The sequence below is a fragment of the Copadichromis virginalis genome, linkage group LG12 (genome assembly GCF_057382275.1).
Source record: "Copadichromis virginalis isolate Kocher_CV1m ecotype Utaka linkage group LG12, C_Virginalis_male_GT1.1, whole genome shotgun sequence".
Lineage (NCBI taxonomy): Eukaryota > Metazoa > Chordata > Actinopteri > Cichliformes > Cichlidae > Copadichromis > Copadichromis virginalis.
The window spans coordinates 20,299,826-20,311,367 of NC_140629.1; the positions used below are offsets into that span (position 1 = coordinate 20,299,826).

General features: G+C 39.7%; 1 protein-coding gene across 1 annotated transcript; it reads right to left on the reverse strand.

Annotated features, from left to right (window-relative positions):
• Positions 1–700: 700 nt before the first annotated feature.
• LOC146696877 (arrestin domain-containing protein 3-like) lies at positions 701–10,266 on the reverse strand. The gene is made up of 7 exons (XM_085475208.1): positions 9,862–10,266; positions 7,682–7,723; positions 6,857–6,917; positions 4,969–5,119; positions 3,612–3,708; positions 3,276–3,532; positions 701–1,441 (listed from the first exon to the last, which is right to left on the reverse strand). The coding sequence occupies exons 1-7, from the start codon at positions 10,121–10,123 to the stop codon at positions 1,175–1,177; spliced, it is 1,137 nt and encodes a 378-aa protein (XP_085331334.1). The 5' UTR covers positions 10,124–10,266; the 3' UTR covers positions 701–1,174.
• Positions 10,267–11,542: the final 1,276 nt, after the last annotated feature.

Below are 11,542 nucleotides of genomic sequence, written 5' to 3' on the forward strand. Positions count from 1 at the left end.
CACACACACACTCTCTGGATAACCAGCATGGTCTCTTCACAACCACATATTGGGGCAGTGAAAAATACCACCTTGTTTCTCTTTATTTATTTTTTATTGTAGGTGTGACTGCCACATGCTGGCTGCATCACATGATATATTTCACCACACCTACAGTAAATCTTCCACTTGATGCCCATTACATGCCATGTTTAACCCTTTGAAATCCTAAGCAGAAGTGATGAGAAGTAACCTTAACAATAGACCCCCTTTTTCAGAGAGATGACAAAAGGGCCTTTTGGGGGGGGGGATTACCAAGGCTTAGGAGACATCTTTTCATATATTTTGATAGCATAAATTTAGGGGAAGTTCCACAAAGAACATTTAAAAATTCTTCTTTGTTATTGTCACTAACATCACTATAATATTCACAGTAGGTTAAGAAATAATACAAAAAGAAAGGTATCAACTTTTCCTGAGGAAACACAAGCTAGGTAAGTTAGTGTTAATGACCCATCTTACCAGAAATTGTCAACTGTCTAAATAGTCAAAATTAATCTGGAAACACTGGCAAAACCTAAAAAAATACCAGGAAGAAAAATGTTGCAGTCAATATTTTGATGGACCCATAAATTGAAAGCAATTAACTCAAAGTAAAAGATGTCTAGTTATGTCAGCTTCATGTTTTGTGTTACGCCACAAAAAACAAACCAAAAATAAGTAAATAAATCCAAAAACCAAAGAGGTTTATTGCCTTAAAAAAAGTTTATTATCATACAAAACTTCATTTCAAAGATTTAATCCACCCAACACCAACTTGATGTTGTAATGTTGTTAACCAGTGAATGGAAAATATTTTTCTCTTTACTTTTCAGAAAGGCTTTTAGGTGTAAAACAAACCAGTCAAACAGCATTACTTGTTCCTGTGATAAATGCAATGTTTTACATTTTGTCCCTTTTATTCAGTCGTCTGTCTGTAACACGCAGGCACTTAAGATATCAAGTGTTAAATAAAAAAGAAACAATCAGGAGCGGATACTCCTATATGAGGCAGTAAAACACACACTATAGGGATTTGGTATAGTCTATAGCCACAGAAGTGCTTGGTGAACACTAGAGTGGCTCTTAATGACCACAGTATGCTTCTCGGTGTTTTCACACCATTTCCTGGCAAAACATCTGGTCAGACCTGTTGCTAGGATTTATTCTCAAAATCTGGCAATGGAGGGTACATTGCATATGCTCCATAAGGAGGAGGGGGATCTGACGGTTGGGGAGCTGCTATTGGTTGTTGTGGCTCAAAACCCCACACTGGAGGGTTCGGGTTCGGGTTGAATCCAAAGGGGGTAGCAGCAGCAGCGGGATAGTGTGGTGGCACTGCAGGATAGGCCTGGAAGGCTGGCAGGATGGCTACAGGAAACTTGATCTCTGGATCTGAAGCATATTTTACGTCAAGGTACACCTGTAAAACACGTTAGATTGTTTAAAGTTACTCAATATTTGCAGAATTGAACCAATCCTCTGTTTTTAAGAACATGTTCAACAGGTAAAATCTATCAGCCTTTTCTTTGGTTACGGACTTCATGTATCTCAGCTTATGCTTATTTTAGTATTAATTAAAAGTTTGATCATTTTGTAGCTCAACCCTTTCACACAGGTTATGTTGGTTTTGAGCTGCAGATGTTACCCATTAACACAAATATAACTGCTGTCCTCAGTTACTACTAGTAGGTTCTTATGTCACATAAGTCTTTTGTTTACATTATTGCTTTTCAGTAAAATGAGTCAATAAACCATGGCAGACACTGGAGCTTTGCTCTATAAAGACAACCTATGTGCCGACAGTTTTCCACTATGCTCTATACAATACTGTGTTCACATGCGTGCAAAGCAAACACTTTCCTCAAACAAATGAACAAAGCGTGACAATTGTGTTCAAACGCTTTCAGCAGCTTTACACAAAAGTCTTTCATTGCATAAAATAAAGAACCGACAGAGAGCTTCAAATAGCGCTCTGCTGCGCTATTGCTCACAACATTCATACCATCTTGCTTATTTTTTCTGATCACATCAACATTGATGTGATCAGTTACATTACAGATCTTTTCTATATTCTTTGCTAGGATTTTAGCAGTAAAGCCCCTCAAATGAACTTTTGGTTTGGAGTTTACATGCAATAATGTGCAAAAGTCTTGAACCACCCACCGGTTCCTTTCTTGTAATTTCTAAAGTGGTCTTGAGAAATAGTTTGTCAGGTTTTCTTAAAGTCTTTCAGTTTCCTTTTTTTGATGCTGGCTGTCTTTCCCCCCCCCCCATTCATTTTTAGTTGAATCCTTTTAAGAGGAATAAAGGATGAATGTTTTTTGTTTGCTGAAATGCTTAACACTGAGCTATGAATAATTAATGCATGAAAAGGAAAGCTAGGTAACTCAAGGAATGAACCAGTGCCTACTCACACTAGGGAAAAGGAAAAAAAAAAAAAAAAAAAAAAAAAAAGCGTAGCAAAGAACCAGTTTTCCATTTAAATTTACATTCTATCTAGAAAGTATCTTTTTTCCTTTTTGTTTAATGTGTGCATTTCTACTACAGAATTTCAAAAAACAAGTTAACAAGTTCTCACCAAAGTAAAATGAAATGCATTTTCTTTCGAGGAACAGAGCATTCCTTCTTGAACCATTTTAAGTTAGCACAACTTAGATCTGGGCTGTTAGCTGATCTGGTGACTGATCTCCAGTGTGACAATAAAGCAGTTCAAGTTACAGACTGGCAGACAGAATGTGATGAGGGCAGAAGTACAGCTGAAACCAAATAATGAGACAAAGGAAGTAAAACCCACAGAGGACACAGAGAGAAATAATAACCAAAATAAAACGGGAAGAGAGGCACAACTAAACAGGGAAGCAAGATTATATTGATGCAAACAAAGACAGAAAGAGGAAAAAGTCCTGTACCTCCTTGGCTTCCTGATTGGATTGCTTCATTTTTCATTTGATCACAAACAACGCCATTAGTATGGATTGGCCTACCTGGAGCCTGAACCTCAACATTACAAAAGCAGTGTGGAATCATGTTAATGGAGAACAGAAGAAAAGGAAGCCGACCTCCAAAGAAGAGCTTAAAAAAAAAAAAAAAATTAAAATAAAATAAAAAAGCTATTTCTGAAGACTACTTAAAGAAATCCTTTTGTGGATCAATAATTTTGGACAGTATTGTGGAATAACTAACTTGTATTGAAACGATTAATACAGTTTTAAGATTTACTGGTGTTTCCAGCAAACATTTTTCAACCTGCTTACCCTGAGTCTGTGCTCAGCTTTGATGATGTTGCAGTTGAGGATCGAGGGCTCCACGTCACGGGGAATGGTGATGACCCTTGTGACGGCTTCTTCTGCAGATGGAGGGATGGTGTCTCCCACCTCTTTCAAGAGGTCTTTAGTATGGACCCTTCTCTTCCCTCTTGCAAAGAAACTGTGCTTTCTGTACAAACAGTACTTGGGCTTGATCTCACGAGATGAACTGTTCTTAATGAAGGCCACAACTTTTAATCCTTCTCCTGCAATACCGAGCGGAAAAGTCAAACCTGACCTTTTCTTTAAACAAATACATGTCAGTATCACCTGCAGGCCTCTCACCTTGTCGGAAGCCCATTTTTTCAAGATTAACATCCATGGCTACACTTCCTGAGGTAAAAATGTTCATTTTCTTATCCTTAGAGTCATGCAGCGGTGTCTGAAAGAAAAACAAGAATGTAGCACAAATTAGGGCTGGGCCATATCATACTGTTCACGGTAATACCGGTATAATGTTGGGCAACGATAAGAAAATTAAATATCGCGATAAACTATGGGTAAAAGACGCATGCGCAGTGCCTTTGTTTTCATACGCATACGGCGCCGACGCAGAATGAGAAGGGTGAAAGCGGATCGTTGAATGAAACGGATGAACCAGAATTGGTTTGTAAAAATGCTGCAACTTCAGTGGTGTGGAACTGGTTTAGCTTTCGTCCGTCAGATACTCAACAAAACACTATTTTTGGTAGAGCATGCTAGCGGGCCGTCGTTATTACCGTGTTTTTTGGAAAATATGGCACACTTAAAATCAATTCTTTGATTTTTCTGAAAATCGACAGTACCCCTTATAATCCAGTGGGTCTTATGTATGAATTCTGGTTGTGTTTACTCACCTCGAAACGATTTTATGTGGTACACGGCGCTCGAAAATCTGTCAAATGTTTTAGTACGACTTTGCTAAGCTATGAACCCGCATCGCTTGATGGATTGTCGGAGCATTACGGCTATCGTAGGCAGGAGCCTCGCGGAGTGATACGTACTGCGCTTCAACATAATATTACTGTATTGTGTATAATCTCTTTTTAGGTTTTGTGGATATTATACACGGTTATGCTGAGGATATGTCGGCCAGTTTCCACTGGAAATGCCTTTTGGTTAAACTGTCAGCAAGGAATTTGTATTTGCACTGTTAAATTTTTATATAACTTTAAAACACATAACAAAGAGTTGCTTGTTCAAGTGAGAATAAATTGATGTTTGTTTGTTTATTTTGCACTAATAAAGTTGTGGAGTTGTAAAGTATTTTGTCTAGTGTCAATTATATCGTCAGTTTTATCGTTATTGCAAATTTTCAAATGTATATCGTGATAAATATTTTTGGTCATATCGCCCTGCTCTAGCACAAATGCACTTAAATTCTCCCAAAAGCAGAGATATATTAACTTTAATAGACTTCAGCCACATTGATCTCAAAGCTAAGCCAGTGGCCCTTTCCAGTAAGACTATGTTTGGTGCCTTTAAAACCAGTGTTTTCACAAGGTGAGCACTCTGAATGCAAATACTGAAACAAGTTGCTCAATACATGTCCAAGCAGGTCTAAACAGGTTATTGCTGCCCACTCACCCCTTGTTTTTTGTTTGTTTGTTCTGTGGTTGTGCCAACTTTGTTGGAATGACTGCAAATGAGATAACACACATACCTGTAACCAAGATATACTGTTCACATTTGTCGTTGACACAAAGTTGACCATAGTTGAACGTTTCGTGTTCATCCTCATTGATCTGCTCAGCACGGCTTCCAGCGAGTACACAATTTTACCATCAGCACCTTTGAAGGAGGAGGGTAAATCCCTATTGAACAAACACCAAAGCCCACAGAACTGCGATGAGTTGATCACTTTCTTGTAAAATACACACAGCTTTTCACATTTTCTAAATGACTTAATAAAATGTTTTATATCAAAATAAACAATACAGCAGCCATAAACAGAACAATTACGAGTGAAGCCCTTTGGGATTAACGGTTTTTCAGCACTAAATAAATAAAATATGTTCTGATGTTCTTCCAGTTTGCAAACACAACTGGCTCAAGCTAATGCTATGCTGACACTTTTTACATGTTTTAGAACACTCCCTTTATGCACTGCCAGCGACATTCCAGCTGGCGGTGAAATCAGGCGAATCCTTGGATTTACAGCTGTGCCGTGAATGTTTAGGGAGTTATGGACCCGTGAGTGTTCAAATATCTGAATCAACTCAAGCTCAGAATTCAGACTTGATACATTCACCAAGTCACGAATCAATTAATGATAAAATTACTGGTGGTTATCTGCCCACATTCATACATGTACGTATCTAAAACTTCAGTATATTAATGTTGCTTTAATGTCTGTGAAGGTTCTCAGTCATCCAGGTCATCGTAGTCAAAGGAGCTTGCAAAGAAAAGCGTCTGGACTTCTTTAAGTTGCTTGAAGACGTTTCACCTCTCATCCGAGAAGCTTCTTCAGTTCTAAGGTCAAATGGTGGAGAGTCCCAGATATAAACCTAGTGGGAGTGACCCCCCACAGAGGGACAAAAGGACCCCCTGGACCCCCTAAAGTCAGCAAAGAGGCACAGAAAAGAAGACCAGACACCAGCGAGGGAGGATAAGAAGGACAGATGCAACAACATTGTCATCCCCTATGTAGCCGGTGTATCAGAGAAACTCAGGAGAGTTTTCTCCAAGCATGACATCCCGGTGCATTTCAGACCCAGCAACACGCTCAGACAAAAACTGGTTCACCCGAAAGACAAAACGCCAAAACACAAACTTAACAATGTGGTGTATGCTGTACAGTGCAGCGAGGAATGCTCAGACCTCTACATTGGAGAGACCAAACAGCCACTTCACAAGCGCATGGCACAACACAGAAGAGCCACCTCCACAGGACAAGACTCAGCAGTCCATCTGCATCTTAAGGATAAAGGTCACTCTTTCGAGGATGCCAATGTTCACATTTTGGACAGAGAGGACAGATGGTTTGAAAGAGGAGTGAAAGAAGCCATCTATGTCCACTGTGAGCGACCATCTTTGAACAGAGGCGGGGGTTTACGACACCAACTCTCTGCCATCTATAATCCAGTTTTGAGATCCCTTCCCAGACGCCTTAACGCCCACTCACATCCTGGGCCATCTGACCTCAGGAATTCGCATGATATGGTGGGGCCAGGTTTCAAAATGAACACACCCGAAACTCTGGCTGATTGGGACCCACGCCCAGTTTCCCACCTTGGCCCAGGCGATTAGAGGATCATCAGGGGGTCCTTTTGTCCCTCTGTGGGGGGTCACTCCCACTAGGTTTATATCTGGGACTCTCCACCATTTGACCTTAGAACTGAAGAAGCTTCTCGGATGAGAGGTGAAACGTCTTCAAGCAACTTAAAGAAGTCCAGACGCTTTTCTTTGCAAGCTCCTTTGACAATGTTGCTTTAATGTATACACAACCTCAGTGTGTTCACTTACTTTTCTGGAACCACAGCAGTAACAAAACACGAGGTTGTCTGTTTGTTCTTACTAACACTGCAACCATTTAAAGAAATGTTTCTTACTGGAAGGGGAACTGAAAGCTGAATGGGTAGACATGGATTCCTGGGGCAACAACGCTGCTGTCTAAAAAAAAAGAAAAAAAAACAAATAGTAAAAAAAAATGTAAAAGATAAATACAAATTTAAGAAGAATTGTTCAGATGTGTGTTTAAGTTACAACTCCTACAATTACGAAGCAGGCCGTTGTAAAGGGATGCTGGGGTGAGTTTGATTTGGCTTCCTGTTTAAGTCAAATATTTAGGGATTACAAACACAAGAGCTGGAAAAGAACAAAAAACTCCTCAAGCTCAACGGATGTCTGAGGGAACAAAAACGCATGTTTGCATCACTTAGCTAATGTGTTTAGGGTTTTTTATGCTTGTAATTAGACATCAGTGATTAAAAAGCACTCTGGCTCTCACTACACTGCGACTCTAAGTGTAATCCTGCAGCAGGATTGCATTTACGAGCCACAATGACAAGACATGAAGTTTCAGTGTGTTGAAAATATTACAATTATATACCAGATAAAGATATGGCCATTTATTTTTCATATTAACTGGAGTTTATTTAGCACAAAGAGTTTGCCCATGTTTCAATGAACAGACAGCCTGACATCTGCCAGAGTTATTTAATCCAGCTTTGCAGAAGATGACACAACAGAAGGTGTAAAAGTGACAGACTGACAGCGTGAACACAACACCGGACGTGCAGTCTCAGCATTCAACAAGTGACTCAAGCTATAGCTGAATGAAATAAAAGCTCAAACACAGACAGCACACAAATATATTTCAGTAAAAACACAATCAAGCACCACTACAGGCTGAGAGAGGACGGTCAAATACTCACATGTTTGTAAGTTGTCGGTCACTAGTGTCTGTCTGTCGTCCTCTGAAGAGAAAAATCAAGCAGAAAGCAACGCAATCTGTCAACCTTACTGTGTTATTTTAGGCTGGGCAAAAACCTGAAAATCATGATTGTAATCTCTGAGTGTCTGTTAATTTCTTGAGTTATATAGTAAGAGATGGATTAAAATGTCTAAAACTAAAACTCTCAATTTAGAAGTTTACACTGAGAAATGCAGGCAAATCATGCTCTGAATCATCATTTTAACTCTAATCTTTTACTTCGATTTGATTAATCATATTTTCACTGTTAGTACAGAATCCATGTAAAAACTGGTGATCTGGTGCTTTAGTTGTATATGTGTTCTGACTGGTATAATCACTGACGAACAGCAGCGATGGGCTGAAAATTCATTTCTACAGGAAGAAACTTTGCTGCATGTTATGCTGGGCTTACACTGTGCGATTTTTTCAGTCGCGCGATTCAGCTCCTGCTCAAACTGTACGATTGACTCGCAGGGGTTAGAAGTTCATAGGTCACGATGCAGGGTCTCACACTATACCGCCCGATGCTCTGATGCGACCTGAGTACTCACACTGTGCCTCCATAAAATGAAGGTTATAACAGAAAATCTGTCGCGCTCTCCCTCTGTCTTTCACTCACACAGACACACACCACCACCATCAACTTTGCTAAATTGCTAATGAAAAACATTGATCGGGCAGCTGTGATTGAGCAGCAGTGTAAATCCAACTATTTTCACGGTTGTTGTGGTCGTGATAATTTTGTGAGGCCACATCGAAAAGGCTCGGATGAGCTTTCCAAAGTTCTACAAGTTGTGCCTCCATCGCTTGTGTCCAGATCACACGCTGCACAGCCGTGCTGCTCCATCTTTTACACCAACGTTTACGTGTTTGCGCGCGAGCAGTGTGAGCGGCTGTGATGAGACCCTCACGAGCGATTGATGATCGGGAGCTGGTCGTGAGGTGTTAATCGCTTCTCGTTACCCCACGTATACTACACGATGCACGATGAAGATCACTCAAAAATCGGCTCAAAATGGGCCTAAAACCGCACAGTGTGAGCCCAGCATTAGAGCAGCAATGTTTGTTCCCCTCAGAGAAAGGGAAGAATGGGAAAAGGAAAACACCTGGCTGGAAAAAGTTAATATGGGCATGTGCAGTGAATATCAGCGCTATGTGGCCAGAAGTGTGATAATATAATTTATTTTGTGTAATAAACAACTGCAAGGATAGATGATTACAAATAGATGACTAATACATAAAAGTAATACATAGATGAATAATGATGATTAGTTAAGATGCGTAATCATGGGAACAAGCGGGTTTACAAACAGGAGCAGCTGATTAGCATTAGAAAAGCTGAAATAATACCTCAACTGAAGCCAATTGTACTAAATGCACTAAATGTGCACTGTTACAAGAATGTTTTTCTTTCTATTGTTTTCTATTATTTTAAGTTAAGCAGGACATAGTTCTTTTAAAGAAAGATTTACTTATATTCTCAAAAGTTAAGCATGACAGGCTTCTGTTTAAGAAAGAGACCTGTTTTATTGTGTTAATGTTGTCATTTTGAGCTAAAAATAAATGGCTAAATGATCATTTGTTTCACATGTGTTCATATCACAAAGAATAAACATCTACTTAAATCAAATTCAAGTCAAATGGTTAAAAAAATAATTTCACACACAAAAAAAGAGCTAGAAAATTCACCACACTGGGAAGGGTGAAGACAACTGGGTCGCCCGGCCCTGGCCACGAGGTGTCCCATATTTATTTTTCAGGGAGTTGGCAACCCTAAGTGTAAGCCCAGCATTACACAGAAAATAACTTTCAAAATGTTCAGTAGTTCAAGCAGATTTAGATTAGGCTGAAGCCACAGAGCAGCAGCATAAGAGATCGGCGGTTGAGCAGTTGTTGTGCAGCAGGAATTAGTCTCCCCCTCCGCTCACCCAACATAAACAACGCCTGATGCTAACATTTCCTTCCACTGCGTTGACTTTAGTCCTTAAGCTGAATTTATTTGTTTGCTAAATTCTTTAAAACTATAAACTGAACACAAATAATTTAGTTGTTGGTTGTTCTTTTTAGTTTTTTGTTTGTTTTTTTCTAACTTAAGCAGGCTCCTCCGTGCACGCAGCGCAGAATGAAAAGCAAACTTACTTTTGCTGTTTTTGTCTCGGATGAAGTAACTTCTAACGCTGAAGTATTTGTCTTTGGCGTGGTATACATGCGTGGTTTGTCCGTGCCTCTCGGTCCACAAAACCTCAGCTTTCCCTTTGAATTTAATGAGCAGGGACTCTATCTGGAAGTCTTTCTCCGCTTCCAGCCTGACTTCCCCATAAATGACATCACCATTAGTAAAAGTGTTGCTGTCATTGATAGAGTTATAGATTACTTCTAATCTCTTGATTGTGGACAGCATAATTTGTAGTAGCGCACTAGGAAACGTTCCAAGGACACCAGAGTAACAACCGACAGACTGAGATATGCGGTAGGTGTGTCCCGATCCTGAAGGAGGTCTTACATTACCGCGGCTTCGCCTTCCGCTGTATCTCTGATTTCATTTATCCAATAATGCGTGCACCCAATTAGTCACTTATATGGTGACACACAGTGACATGCAGGGGAGTAGTAGCAGTGTGGGGGAAAGTGGGACTGACTGCCCAGGGGTCCAATGGGTCAGGAGGAGCCTATCCAGACCTGCAATGAATAAGTTTGCTATTGTTTGCATTTTTTTCTTATATTGGAGAATATATATATATATATATATATATATATATATATGCAGGGGCGGAGCGTGAGGGTGGCTTACTGGGCTTAAGCCCGGGTTGTTTTGTCAGAAGGTGGGGGTCTTTTGGAGTGTAATTTTTTCATAGTTAGATGCCTGGCTGACAACTGTATAAAACAAAAAGTACACACAATATTCGAAGCACATAGTGCACACTGTGGGAATTTACGACTGTGCGTGAATCCCCCCTGATATTGGTATGATCCGAGCTCAGGCACTAAGCGACTGAGCGAGAGGGCGGGGCAGCTGCTGCCTGTAAGTGCGCTGTTGGAGAAACAGAGCCAGCCATACTAAGGAGAGCTTAAGTTTGACCAGTAGTGATGGGATTTCCGGCTCTTTTTAGAGACCCGGCTCTTTCGGTTTGGCTCACTACAAAGAGCCGGGTCTCTCGGCTCCGAACCGGCTCTTCAGGTTGTTTTGTTGCTTTAATTTATTTATTGTTAACAATAATATAAAATTATGCACAAAAGGAATTACTAACGTAAGAAAAAGTGGTTTTATTTATATATGTTTATATATAAATATATGTGGTGGCCCCTAGAGACAAAACACGTACAAACTCCAAAACACATTTCTAGCATGAACTGAACTTCCAAAGCAGAGCTACTAGATCACTTAAATTACACAATTGAAAGCATGAAAGCATATGTGTATTGTTTGTGTATTTATACACAGGCACTCATATATATTCAAATAATTTAAAAACAATGTTCATTTACCTGTTACTACCACACACCAAATCCGGTCGTTGGTACTTGCTGGCTTGTGTAGCCACTAGGTAACAAAAGCTCAACACTGCACCTAGCATCCTGGAGCACTTCTGTTGTCTTTTGTACGTGTTTTGAGTTTTTATGTGCATCTGAGTTTTTACGTGTTTTGGAGTTTGTACGTGTTTCAGAGTTCGTACGTGCTTTGTCTCTAGGGGCCACCGTAAATATACTTTTATTTATTCACTCCACATAAAATGTAATAAATAAATCATATAATACAAAAATCTACTATTCACATTTCAACTTTTAACTAATTAAATTTTCAGCTTTTTCCTTTTACAAA

What these genes read in the sequence shown, in the direction of transcription:
- LOC146696877 (XM_085475208.1), bottom strand. Translation starts at nt 10,123, where the DNA reads ATGCTGTCCACAATCAAGAGATTAGAAGTAATCTATAACTCTATCAAT. An exon ending in ACAGTATATCTTGGTTACAG is followed by an intron (nt 3,709 to 4,968) that starts GTATGTGTGTTA and finishes TTTTTCTTTCAG; the next exon opens with ACACCGCTGCATGACTCTAA. An exon ending in AAGCTGAGCACAGACTCAGG is followed by an intron (nt 1,442 to 3,275) that starts GTAAGCAGGTTG and finishes CGTGTTTTACAG; the next exon opens with GTGTACCTTGACGTAAAATA.